Source organism: Schistocerca piceifrons, chromosome X (genome assembly GCF_021461385.2).
Source record: "Schistocerca piceifrons isolate TAMUIC-IGC-003096 chromosome X, iqSchPice1.1, whole genome shotgun sequence".
NCBI lineage: Eukaryota > Metazoa > Arthropoda > Insecta > Orthoptera > Acrididae > Schistocerca > Schistocerca piceifrons.
This window is the reverse complement of record NC_060149.1, coordinates 385,620,604-385,635,327: the sequence shown is the minus strand read 5'-3', so window position 1 is coordinate 385,635,327 and position 14,724 is coordinate 385,620,604. Positions and strand designations below refer to the sequence as shown.

Genomic DNA, 14,724 nt, shown 5'->3' with positions numbered 1-14,724 from the left:
CACACTTATCAGTATTACGTTGCGCCCCATGTGGCCTGTCACAAAGACAGTTCATAGAAACGTACCACATGTGGAAGAGCACTGCCTGGTTGAAAAATAACGTCACAATACTCTCACATGAGAGATAACACATGAGGACTCAGAATTTCTGTTACACACTGTTGTGCCATCAGAGTTCCCTCAATCACTACCAACTGTGACCTGAAGTCATACACGATGGCTCTCCACACCATGACACCAGGAGTAACACCACTGTGCCTCTCCAAAACAATGAAAGAATGGGTCATCTCCCCAGGTCACCACCATACTTGTCATCCGTTAGGTAGTGCAGAACTGCAATTCATTGCTCAACACAATGTGACACCATTTACCATCAGTCCATGCTTCCCAGTTGCAGCCAATCCAGACACAGCTGCTTGTATTGAGGTGTTAATGGCAGCCTTGTGCATAGGACAGTAATTCCCTAGTCCTCCTGTGGCTATTCGTCAATCAGTGGCATGAGATCTAACAGAATGTTGAGAAATCCCATTACTTTTTGGATGGCAGGCGTAGTTGTAAAGTGTTTTTTGTGCACAATATGGCGATCCTTCATTGTGGTGGTCAGATGTGGTATGCTTAGAACCTTGATAATAAGTATGCCTGTCTTCATTTTCCAATGCAATTCAACACTAGCCCATTGCCATCCAGAGGCCTCACAAATCTGCATATTGCATGATTTGACCAGTCAGCTAAATGGTGACTGTGTCAAGTGCCGATAATGCTCTCTCGTACGAGTACTTCACATTTCCATACCCTTCACAGTGATCGCTCAACATCTGCTGCAGTTCATGCCCTTTTGTACCCTTTCAGGCCTGGTAACAATGCTCAACACAAACAAGACTAATGCACTCTGGTGGCTGTTCTACCAGTCACAGAGAGCTGCACCTCAAATCACTTACATACCCACCAACTGTGTTTATGTTTAAAAAGTTGCATTGACATTCAACTATCCCTACTGGGTGGTTACTTTCTTTGTTAGACAGAGTAATTATGTACACTTCTGAGGATTCCTCTCACCTGGTGACTGAACTAAACAAAAGAAGAGAAGAAATATATCATCCAGGCTATTCAAACACCACACCCATAGTGCACAGGTGCTGCTGGGCACCCCTCAGCTTGTTCATGAGTAGGTGCAGCTCCTATGGGCTATCTCCATGCAGCCCTATTACACACATTATGGGCACACCCTAGCCACAGGGCCAACCCAGTCTGCATGCACCCAGGCTTTGCAGAACTGGTGCACAAGTTCTGGCCTGGCTGCCACGAGTCAGCCTTTTACCCAACACTGCCCATCTGTGCCCATGGGCACTTTGCTGCCCGCCAGTAGTCTCGCAGGCTGCAACAGTCAGTGATTAGTACCGACCTTGTGATGTGGTATGTTAACTACAAGATCCTCATTGCCTTCAGTGCATGCTGTTACACCATCATAGTGCTAACCACCTCCTAGCTTGGGAGCACAGGGTTTGTCAATCCCTAATTCAGTCATTATGGACTAAGCTGCCTAAGGTGCTGCCACTGACACCACCTAAAAGGCATATGTATCTGATGCTCTACTGACCCAATGTATCATAAGTATACTGAACAAAAAGTTAGTCATCCCTTGGAGAGATCATGCTAATACAATGTAACATCACCTCTAACCTTGATAATAACATCATTTCAGTGGGAAAAATAATCCAGAAGTTTCTTCTGGTATACCGTATTCAGCTGAGATCATTCATTGACGATATGGACCCATGTAGCTACTAAATCATGGGGATGTTGTTTGCAATGTTTCACCTGCCATTATAAATAGTCCCAAATGTATTCTGTAGGCTTAAGATTGAGTTATTTAGAAGACCACTGGAAACCAGCAACATGTGCATGCAGTGGAGTGATAACAAATATTACAATCTTGGAAGAAAGAAGTGTCCATAATATACTCATCAATCAGATGTAGAAGAAAGGGAAACAATTGGTCACTGAATAGCTAATCTTAATGAGTGGACCCCAGTCATGCTATGAAGAACCCTCCTAAGGGATCATAGAACAACCTGAACTGCAACCACTGCACGCTGCCTCATTGTTGCCATGGTAGATTTTGCTTCTTTTGCCATCCCAGCAGAGTTTACAAAGATTCATCTTGTTAACATTCTATCCAATATCATTTTTGTCCCTCATCCATATGCAAAAAGTCATTTATTTTAACTACAATGATTCCAGATGTAGAGTGTATGGATTAAAAGTAACTGCTTATGAGCTGGTGGATTTCAGCATGTTACCACAAGCATCCTATTAACTTTGATAATCCTGTAACATTTGTTTCCAGAGCAACTGAAAGTCTAGGACTTGCTGTATATCCTATAGGAGATGCTGCAGGCTGTGTCCTTGGAATATCTCTCATATTCAAGGGGTAATGAGGTATATTTTGTTTTCTAAGGATCTGGTAACAGTCTGTCATCTGAGTTGTAGTCATAATTTTGTATTTAGTGTCAGTTGTCATAAGGATGACTTAGAGGAATATTCAACATAAGGTTTCAAAATCTTAAATGTTGATATCAGGAATGTATCTGGAGAAACAATGGTAGCATAATTTTGGTCTTGTCTGGATGAGGGATTAATTCCTTAAGACAGCTCTGTGGCACCTAACACAATTTATATATATATATAAAAATAGAGGATTATGTTGAATCCTGTATCCCTATATATATATATATATATATATATATATATATATATATATATATATATATATATATATATATATATATATATAGTCTAAACATGGTGACCAATGATAAAATACATAGGTGAATGTACAAATATTAAATATTAAAAGCCTTCTGTGTGTCAGTGCTGTGACATATAAATGGTTTTCCTTATTCTTCTTGTTTGTATGAAGCATAACTGGGGCAGAAATGTTTACTCAGGACGTCATTACCTAGATGAGAGCAAGTAACTGCCTGAAAACTAAGTGAAGCAAATGAGCAGTGCGGGCTCAGATACACCTGGGGATGAATCGAGACAGGATTTGCCTCCATGATCTAAGAATCTTGACACTTTACTGTCTAGCCATTAATGATGTTTAACACTTTTCTTATTATGAAGGAACTCAAATAACCAATTATCATGTAACTAGCTATGGTGCTTCTCTAAACAATGACTTTTCCTTGCTGTGTGACTGAAGCTAATAAGACTCATCTGTCTGGATTAATTATGTTGCTCAGATAATGGTTATCAAGTACCTATTGTTCATCAGTACTATGGGTCTCACATGATCTTAAATCAGGCCTGGGTACATTATGGGTGCCCATTCAGTCTAAAAAGTGTTAGGCTTGGATTAATAAAAAAATAGAGATAAGTTAAGATGGTGGTTTTAATGCTTCAGGTGTTATACATTGACACTCACCCACCCCCTTCCCCCTTGAGTACAATGCACAGGATGTTCATAAAACCATATGAAATTGTTAGAAAAGTCCTTGTTTCAGACATTGCGCAACTCCCATATCATATCGGCTTGAATGTCAGTTACCTCATCAAAGTGCTGACCTTTCATATAACTTTCTGCACTTTGTCTTTTTGTGGCAGGTTCATATTGATATCACAAACTCTCATCAGCCCTGATGACTTTTTTCAGAAAATAATTGTTCTCCTTTTTTTTCCAGTCTCATATCCACTACTTAATACTGCCTGCTCACAACTGAGTGGCTGAATGCACATTTGTTGTTTACAGTTGTTAGCTGAAGCTGGCATTGTAATTTCTGTGCTGATGTCTCTTATATGCCAGGAATAAAATCTATCTCAGAACATTTTGGATGGACAGTATACACAAAGAAAGGCAGCATGAATGTTCACAGGCTTAATTTCCTTGCTGGTGACTTTGATGGAAATACTGAAAAGTCTCAAACAACTGACACTCAACAAAAGATATTCAGTGTACTTTGAAAATTCCAATATAAACTCTACAAATATCTCAGAGCCCCATAGAAATTGGTTCCATAGAGATCAAGAAGAATTTCCCTTGACATACATTTAGTATAAGATAATTGCTACTAACATTGTGATTAGAAGGACGGTAACAAGTAGAGGCCTTGAAGTGCTGCTGTGTCAAAGAACATGAGATAATGACAAATGCAAGCTTTTGCCTCTACACGTTTGGTAGATTAGTAGGGATGCATCTACCAACCACTGACTTGTAGACAAAATCAAAGTGATTTAAATCCACTTTTCAGAATTTACATAAAGGAGCTTGCCTGATTCAGAAGTCTTGTCTAATCTGCTCCATTATAAATGTGCATAATGTAAACTGTCTTTTGTCACTTTTCTGATGATGGCTGCATAAACAACATTTATGGGAATGGGAAAAATAACACTTATTTTGCATTTGTTTGTATCAGTCAATGCATGGCCAAAGTGATAAACCCACTTATAATAAATCACCTCACAAAAACATCAGTGTTAATTAACCAAAATTGTAGAACATATCATGTATTTTGACAAGTTCTTTATAATACAGCTTTACATTAGATTTCAGTTTTCTTGATGGTTTTTGTAGAGTACATACTGCGAGCTGTCTCCTATTTTTAGCACCACAATTTTATTTCACATCTTTTACTGTTTTCAATTAAACTGGACTGCTGATGTTGTTAGAATTCTGTATTAAGCTATATGTTGCATCACAATGATCATCAGAATTAATTTACTGATGTTTGCAATTACACTTAGAGAAAGAGTATAACTTTGTCTACTAAATAATGATAAAATTAATAACAGTATATTTTCTTCTGTTCCAGGGTGGTTAACAGTTGCTGCTCTTCTGTTATTTACCATACTTGTAAGTTCTGGTACTTTTTCTGTTCTAGAAATACTGAATTTTTCAATAAAGTAATGATCACCATAACATAGTTACTATAACTGTTACTGGTACTCCTCTTGCTATATTGACCATAGTCTTACTTTGAGTATGTTTTCCTGGGGGGAGGGGGAGGGCTGTATAATAAAACTTTCTCTCAGCATTGTTGAAAGTGTGACCTTTTGAATATTATCTACTTAAAAACTGTTCTGCATATAATTCTGCTGCTCTTGATGCATTTTCATGACCATATGATCCAAGTCTTTTTTGTAAAAATGATTGTATTGTAGAAAGCACACCTCATGCACACATGACCACCAACTCCAGCATCTTGGCCCCAACAAGATTGAGTTAGTGGTCATATGTGGATGAGATATGCTTGCTTGTTTGTATGAATGGTGTGTGTGTGTGTGTGTGTCTCGCTTTTACTGATGAAGACTGTGGCTTAAACCATTATGTAAGTGTCTTTTAATTGTGCCTGTCTGCAACTTAATGTGTCTTCTTTATAGTAAGTAGCAATCTGTCTTTTCCTACATTGTTGATATTCCTGCCAGAGTTTCCATTGTTTGTATTTTAGAAAATTATTTAAATAATAATTATGATTCAATATTGTAAATGTTTTATAAAGATCATACAGCTTGTTGACTCAGGGCCAGTCCTACAGTGTATGCAAACTGCAGGCCCCTCTGGTTCCAAAATTTAGGGAGCACTAAATTTTGAGCAAATATTTTAACAAATTGGATTTTCTGTTTATTTATGAGAGCAAGCTCTAAAGTAATAGTTTCAAATTTTTTATTCTGTTCTCAATATTGACTGAGGTACTTTGTGTCATGTATATTACTCAGAAATCTTTCCAACTTTGCTTATGCAAATTGCAATCCTCTGCTGTTATAAGGTTCTGAATTATAGCATGTATATGGAAGAGTGTAATGTAGCTATTTAGGTGTGTGAGAGACCCTCAGAAAACTGAAAGCATGAATTTGAAGAGTTCATCCAGAAATGGAGCATCCTCTCCATCAGCATGCCAATGGCAGATCACACATGAGTGCTGCAACATCTGCAATGATCCAGTGCCTTGGGTTCACTGTTATTGATAATCCTCCATAGAATCAAAACTTGGCCCCATCCAATTTCCATTTGTTTCCAAAACTCAAAAAACACCTCTGAGGACTTCACTTTGATAGTGATGAAACAGTGTAAGCGGAGGTGAGGTTTTGGCTCTATCAACAGAGTCAAACACTCTACAGTTACAGCATTAACAAACTGGTCTTTCATTGGGAGAAATTGTTCATCACCAGGGTGATTATGTTAAGAAATAAATATGTAGACTTGAAGAATAAAGATGTAGAATGTTAATAACATTTGTTTTATGCAAAAACCTTTAAGGGTTTGCACATACAAAAATTGGAGGTATTACTTTTCTGCATGCCTTCATAAATTGTAGTGGACTTGCCTCCTGACTATCAAAATAATATAAAGACAAGTTTCATGGCCATACAGCATCCACATGCAGTGTCATCCAGCAGGGAAGCATCCCAGTGAAAAATAGCCTATAGCAGCCAGGACATTTCTACCAGTTTGCTGCAGTGACAAAGAATACACTTCTGCTCAAACCGACAGGATAAAGAATGTAACATAACACAGTGTGACATCCTAATTAAGAGACAAGGCATTAATTTATAATTCTGGCACTTGGTTTTTATCATTATTTTGCTATCACTTCTTTTTATGATTAAATATTGCAAAAGTATAATATTGCAATATTGGTACAGACAACGCAATACTGACGCTAAAACTTATCTCAGAAGAAAGATAAAGAAAGAAAGACTTATGTTTATATCATTTGTAGATTTAGAGAAAGTGCTGACTCGATTAAACTCTTTGACATTCTGAAGATACGAGGGGGAAAATACAGGGAGTGAGAAGTTATTTACAACTTGTAGAGGAACCATACTGCAGGGTCAAAGGATATGAAAGGGAAGCAATCATTGGGAAGTGGGTGAGACAGGGTTTTAGTCTATCTCTGATGTTACTCAGTCTCTGCAATGAGCAAGCAGTAAAGGAAACCAGGAGAAATTTGGAGAAGGAATTAAAGTTCCAGGAGAAGAAATAATAACTTTGAGGTTTACAGATAATATAAGAATTCTGTCAGAGATGGTAAAGGACTTGGAAGAGCAATTGAACAGAATGGACAATGTCTTGAAAAGTGGTTATAAGATGAACACCAACAAAAGTAAAATGAGTGTAATGGTTTGTAGTTGAATTAAATCAGTTGATGCTGAAGGAGGTAGATTAGGAAATGAAATGCCAAAAGTCATAGATGAGTTTTGCTAACAAATCATGGTCCTAAAAGATAGGTTAATAAAATGCAGACTTGGCATAGCATGGAAAACATTTCTCAAAAAGAGGAATTTTTTATCATCTAATGAATATTTAAGTGAAAGAAAGTCTTTTCTGAAAGCATTTGTTTGGAGTGTAACCTTTTATGGAAGTGAAACTTGCACTACAAACAGCTCAGACTAAAAGGAAATAGAAGATTTTCAAATGTAGTGCTATAGAATTGCTGAATTATGGATGGGTAGATCAGGCAACTAATGAGAAGGTACTGAATCATATTGGGGGAAAGAAATTTATGATGTACCTTGATTGAAAGGAAGGATCAGTTGATACGACATATCCTGAGGCATGAAAGAATTGTCAGTGTGGAAATGAAGGGAAGTGTGAGGGGTAAAACTTGTTGAGGGAGCCCAAGAGATAAATACAATAAGTAGCTTCAAATGGATGCAGGTTGCACTGTTTATTCAGAGCTGAGGAAGCTTGTACAGGGTAGTGTACTGTGAAGAGCTGCTTCAAATCAATCTTTGCACTGAAGGCCACAACATTAACATTGCAATTTGATATAAAAACAACTTTTGATACACTGTAAAAGTTACTTTATCCACTTAAGCACAAAATGTTGTAATGCAGTGGTATTGTTTTCCTTAACTGGGGGAGGGAGGTGAGGTTGGACTGAATGACAAGGATTTGTGGGAGGAGGAAGTAGGAGTACTCAGAACACATTACTCACCAAAGGAGTCACAAAATAGATATAGCCAATCCAGAACCCACTGCCACTGATTACACAAACAGTTCATTAGTAATGCTACCCATATTGATTCTTATGTAGTATTGCAGTGCTGTGATGATCAGCAGCTATTATTCCACTTTGTGATTTTTTATAAACTGACCAGTCACATAAACGTGACCACCCATCAAAAGCCAGAATAACCACCTCTTGCGGCAGCCACCACTGTGAGACATGCAGGAAGAGGGTCAGTGAGGTTATGGAAGGTACAGACAGTGATGTGGAGCCATGTCAATTCCAGTTCTATGGCCACCTGTGCTAGGTTTTCAGTTTAGGATCCATGACGTGTACAGCCTGGTCAGGTGGTCCCACAGATTTTCAATTGGGCTAAAATCAGAGAAGTTTGCTGGCCAGGATTGTACAGTAAATGCATCCTGGTATTCTTTGAACCACACACATACACTGTGAGCTGTGTGATATGTTGCACTGACCTGCTGCTAGATGCCATCATGCTGCCAAAAATCACACTGCATGTGGTAGTGGCCATAGTCACCAAGGATAGATGCATACTTGTGATGATCCAGTGTTCCTTACAGAATGATGAAATCACCCAGGAATAGCACAAAAACATTCCCCAGATGATAATGGTCTCTCCTCTGGCCTGGACCCCTCCAATGATGGTTGCAGGGTGCTTGCTTTCAGACATTTCATGCCATATATGGCAATGGCATGATACACCTGGAAAGGCCACCTTTCACCACTGAGTAGACACCCATTTGTGTTAGTGGCATGCAAATTGCAGCTTTTGTTGCTCATGAACAGCAATCAGCATGGGTGCACGAACCAGGTGTCTGCTGTGGAGGCCCATACTCAACTACGTTCACTGAAAAGTGAATGAGCAGACACTGTTGATAGCCCCCTGTTTCATCTGGGTCATGAGTTGCTCAACAGTTGCATATCTGTTCACTTCTACACATCTCCATAGCCATTGTTCAACCCTTCATCTGTGGCCCGTGGTGAACCACATTTGCCCTGTGGCCATTTTGGATAGAACCATTTTGCTACACACAGTATACCCTAACCATGGGAGCAGTTTACAGACTTAGCCAATTACAGAAATTCTTTTATAGTTGACCCAAAAGCCAATGATCATGGCCTTTTGGACAGGAGATAAATCACTCCATTTTATGCATTATGACAACACCTACACTGTTTTCTACATTCCCTGGACATGCTTTGTACACCCTCCACTGCTAGTGCTTCCACTTGACATCTATGAGTGGTTATTGCACATTGATATCAAGCACAGGTGATGGTCACATAAAAGTGACTGGACTGTATTTACGAAAGTAATACCATGCCTGAAACTATTTTCAAGAATGCTGCTACTTTTATTATAAAAATTCATAAAGTACCTGGTTTACATGCGTATGTATTTATTCAGATTACATTATTCCATTTCCTCCTTCCCCCTCTCTCTGTCCATCTTCTCTGCCCACCTCTCTGTCCATCTACACCTCTCTGTCCATCTCCCCCTCTCTATCCACCTCTGTCACCTACCACTCTCTGTCCATCTCCTCCTGTCCCTCTCTCTGGCGACCTGCCGTTCCCCCCTCTGTGTGTCCATCTGCTCATTTCCACCCTCCCTATCCATCTGCTTCTCCCCCTCTGCCCATTTTCTCTTTCATCCTCTATCCATCTCATCCTCCACCTTAGAGTCCATCTCCTCCTCACTCCCATTATCATCCCCTCCCCTGTTCTCTGTCTCTCTCCTCCTCTCTCCTACCCCTAAGTTAATCCAGGGATTTAGGAGGAGTTTCTTGCCCATGGCTTTGCCTGCATATGCACATATCACATATATTTAATATATTTCACACATACTTGTACACATATTTCACTGGTATCTTAAGCAAATTTCTCCCTGCAGATTCATTTTCATGCAGCTAAATGATTATGATGTTGTATCTCCAAAACTACATGTCATAGAATGATTTAATTAAGCAGGTACATTCACTGGAGTATGTGAACATTGTCTGCAAAATGTGTAATGAATACAGTTAGTAGTAAAGAAGTAAAAAATTAAACCATCATGTATGATGCAGCAGTTTTAATGTATGAACAATGAAAATGTATTAACAGCTATGCTTGTTTCCTTTTATCGTTTGGGGGGGGGGGGGGGTTGTCAGAAAGAAAAGGTTTTATAAAGGTTTGAAATTATGTGTAAAGTTCATCCCAAGTTGCTAAGTACTCTCATTCTTAAGTACTGGCTGAATAAAGTCTGGGTATTCATGCATTGTGGGCTAAACTTTGTTTTCATGTCCAACCTCTGTGCCCCTCCCCACAATAGATAGGTGGTTCTTATCCCTATAAAAATTGTTTCCAGACAGTAAGTGATATGTGTACCAGGTTTGCTTGAAATCAGTGCATTGCTTTAGGAGGAGATATGGAACATGCATACAAACATACATATAGACAACCATTTTTATAATATGAATGGATCTATAATAATTCATGATGTAATGACACTACATTATTCAAGCAGCCACTTGTTGGATAGCATGTGCCATTATAAAAATATGCAAAATGTTATCAGAAATTTGGCTGTTTCTGTACATAAAAAGAATATAGGTGTTGCTGGTATTTGATTTTACTTACATGTATTAAGGATTCCATGGAGACAAAGAGAAGTAGATGACTTAAGCAAACATAAGAAGATATTGTAGATAAATTACAACTTAATTTGCATTGTTGTCTGCTTGTAGAAATTATTTAACTCTGTCCGATAGAAATGTTAGTAAAAAATTAACTGTCATACAGATAAAAATGGAATGTGAAATTTAAAAGTTTTCCTGCATATAGATTGTCCCATTAAATTTCAGGTAATCTACTGTATGTCAATAACGTGCTGTCACAATCTTTGGTTTAGAGTATTTTGGTGTTACTAACATCTGAAATAACAGTGGAATGAACAGACATAACAACTCACTGTGTAGTGAACCTATTTAAAAATACTAAAAGGTAAAACTGTCAGGCACAAGGTTGGTTTGAACACCACAGTGCTTCACTAGGTGCAGACAAATTAAAGGTGGTATCCCCGTGTCTATCTCAAACATTTGAACTGATGGACTCAACAATTTTTAGGGGACCTAGGGTTTAATGTGGACTCCTAATCACAGCAATTTTTAATATTAATAAAGCATTGTCAAACTCTTGACAGAAATAATCCTAAGAATGACTGGGGTTCAACACTGAATCTTTAGATTTGCGGTCTGCCACTCACACATTAAGCCATTACATAGGTATGAAAATATGAATTGAGACATAGTAGCTTAGCTTACATACTTGTGTTCTGTTTCAGAGCATGTGTGCATGTGGGTGCACATTATCTCTCTCTCTCTCTCTCTCTCTCTCTCTCTCTCTGCCTCACACACACACACACACACACACACACACACACACACACACACACACACACACACACATACATTGCCTGTTAGTGACACCTGACTCAGTGCTGACACACTGGAGCTTCCATGCACATGGAAGAAAGGTGCAGGTTTGATGTTGAGTTACCACCTTCCATTTTTTGTTTCTAAAGCTTAATGTCTCCACTATATGGTGAGCAGTTATTTTTACTCATTCTGCTGTTTGTATTCCACATAAAATTTTGCAGTTTCTTAATTATCACATTTAACTGAAATTTTTGGGATGCATCTGATTAAATGATATCTTGATAACTCTTTTATATTCTACACCATTGGAGTTAGAAAGTAATAAGACTTTCTGTATCAGTTTATTTGGAAATGATGAATTAGGAGACCTTTTTCCTTTTCTTTGAGATGTGCAGTAGAAGAGAATTCTGTTATCCTTTTTTTGTATTACTCCAATGCATCATAGTGTTTTCTTCATGCGTTATATGTAAAATCAATACCAATTTTTTTTGTACACCTGTTTTTATGGTTTTATTTATGAGTGTTCAATCTGTATGCACATGCTAATGATATTTAAAATGCCTTTGTGATTCTAGGCCCTTGCAGAGGCAGGAGATATGATGAGGAAATCTATTGTGTTTGACAAGAAAACTCCGGATGTATTTTACTGTCCACAACACAAACCAACAGGTTTTGATAAATTAATAGTGAGGGCAAGACCTCTTAGTAAGCTGTGTGAACATGGTGGGAAGGCATTACCAGATGATTACAAGTCAGACTGTTACAATGATGTGGATGAATCAGAATATGCGTGCAAAGAAAAGAACCGTATCATGGTGAGTGCATAACAAGTGTCAAATTATGGTGACATTCTGTTGCAAAAAAGTGTAACCTTTAGTTTTTTTTAAAGAAATTAGCTCCTAATATTATTTGAATCTGTGTTTATCACATAAATATACCTAAGATACACTATTAATTTGTGTATTTTTCAAATGATAGGTTTTTATTATTACTGAAAACAATAAACAAATTGTTTGGAACATATCATCAAGTGTATATGATTAGTTATTGTACAGTTTTATTCTTTAACAAGTATCTTACAGACTGGGAGTAAGTTTGTATTGAAATAGAGTAATTTTAAATAATGAAAAACACACTATAGACTTGATTAGTCCCTTCCCAAATTGATTTACTTAAAAAACACAGCAAAAGGTTCATACATCTGTATGTATTTTAAATATGTGAATGTCTGTTATTGAAATTATTGTGATTGGTACACACAGCATGCAAGGAAAGGCAAGTATGCTGTACATGTACAACACTGTGTCATGACACTCTCAATGTTATTGATTAAAAATTGCAAATATTTAAGCCAAGAACATTTTAATTCTATATGTGAATTGAGAGATTAAAACAACCAGTGAGTAGAATTTAACAACAAACCAACCTAATAAGAAAAGAAATCAGACACTTCATGATAGAGTGAATTATTAATTTTGAAAGATTTGTGTCAGAAAACAGTGAATATCTTCTTCATGAATCATGATAAGCAGTCACTAAATTCGCTCAAACTCATCATAAAAATATTCACTGTATCCATCTGAGAAAATAAATATTTGTATAATACCTTTCCCCCCACTAAAAATCAATCACATAAAACTAAAAGACCCGAACTGATGGTAAATTGAATAGAAAGATTGTAAATGCTTTTCTTTTCTGTTCTTTGAGCTTTAGATTCATAAAAATTGGGACATTTCATTTCAGAAAGCTCATTGGAAGGCAAAGTACCTTTTCTGAATTTTAAGACATTTTTCTTCAACACTAAAAGTTACTGTAACATTAATTTTAGTTCAGAATATAGAGAAAGTTTTTTAATGCAAGTGCTAACTGTTTCATTTCAGAAAAGACTTGTTCCAAAGAAGACAAGTGGATCCACTGATGCAGACTTCTCAGCAACAACTGAAATATTTACAGTAGAAGAGTATTAAAATGGCTTTTGTTAATTTCTTAGAAATTAACATTAGGTATTTAGGTATTTTATTACAAATTTCCTTTACAGCTTCTTCATTAAACTGTCCGGTGATGTTTCCTCCTATGTGCTCTGCTGTCTTCACTGCCTGCTACTGTTCTCATTTGTTTATATTTTCAGCTTTTATCCACTCATTCTTCACCTGTTGTAGATTTCTTTACATTGTCTCTACCTTACAGTTTGTTTTTGCACATACATATAGTTCATACACAAGACACCTTACTTTTTGTACATTCTTGTAATTCAGCCTGTAAGCTGCTGCAGAATTTATGTATGTTCTGTTTCTACTGTTTTATTTTCAGCTTTACTTACCTGTATCTATGCTTATTTCATACAGTACTTTTCTGTTTTTGTAACTGAATGTGTATAACAGTATTTTGTAGTACAATTTTGGCACTTTAACTATAAGATTAGTTAGACTTATTTTCATAGACTGTACAAATTTTCATTAGTGAAAATGTGTAATTATAAATACTGGTACTAAATTATAGAAGTCATTGAAATATTCTGTAAGTAAGCTGTGTGATATTGCTTGTTATTTAATGTTCATTATATATGGACAGTATTCAGCAAGAAAATTAATTGCTGACAATTTTGTGCATGCAAAAGACTAAAAAATGCAAGTAACAATAGACACTATGTAGAGTAGAAAGTTGTTCATCAATAAGTATTTGGTTTTAGAAGGAAATATACTTCGTAGTAAATCTTTTTACTAAAAAAATTTCACTCACATGGTAATCTCTATCCTCTGCTGATATGAAGATTGGTTACCAACATTGTGACTTAAATGCTACTTAAACTCTCACCTGAGAGTACCTGGGTATTGTAGGAGGAATTTGAACTGTGAACAAAAGCTGTCTGTGATAATAACATATGGCCAAGTGGCTGACAAGTATAGTAAGCATTGGAATAGACTTATATTTCAGTGGTAACATTTTCACAACTGTACATGGATGTGCCAAAGAAATAATGCAAGAAAATACCTTAAAAGGCACACATTTTAAATTTACACTTGCATTTACTGAGCTGAACATCTAGCTGTATTTGTATTCAGATCAACATTCAAGTGTGACAAATATCATTATAAGGAGCTATCAGAATTTTATAGTAGTTCCAGGAAGTTTAGGGGCTTAATATTTCATTAATTACAAAATCAGAAGGGTCAGAACTCAAGTCAAAATTGAACAAAGATGAGGCAGGAATTTGACAAAGTCATTTTCAGAGGCACCATCTCAGTATTGACTCTAAGTGATTTAGGAAAACCACAAAAATCTTAAATTTTGATGGCTGGACAGTGATTTGAAATATGTTCCACCTGAATCTGAGTCCA

General features: G+C 37.0%; 1 protein-coding gene across 3 annotated transcripts in view; it reads left to right on the top strand.

Annotated features, from left to right (window-relative positions):
• Positions 1–14,724, top strand: part of LOC124723071 — a 101,474-nt gene that overhangs the window by 61,763 nt on the left and 24,987 nt on the right. The window contains exons 2-4 of one of the 3 annotated variants that reach the window (XM_047248246.1): positions 4,812–4,852; positions 11,962–12,201; positions 13,267–13,389. In XM_047248246.1, the coding sequence (XP_047104202.1) occupies positions 4,812–4,852; positions 11,962–12,201; positions 13,267–13,353 (368 nt within the window). In that variant the 3' untranslated portion in view covers positions 13,354–13,389. Of the gene's footprint in view, positions 1–4,811; positions 4,853–11,961; positions 12,202–13,266; positions 13,398–14,724 lie in introns of all 3 variants that reach the window. The other 2 variants (XM_047248247.1, XM_047248248.1) reach the window with 2 other exon arrangements.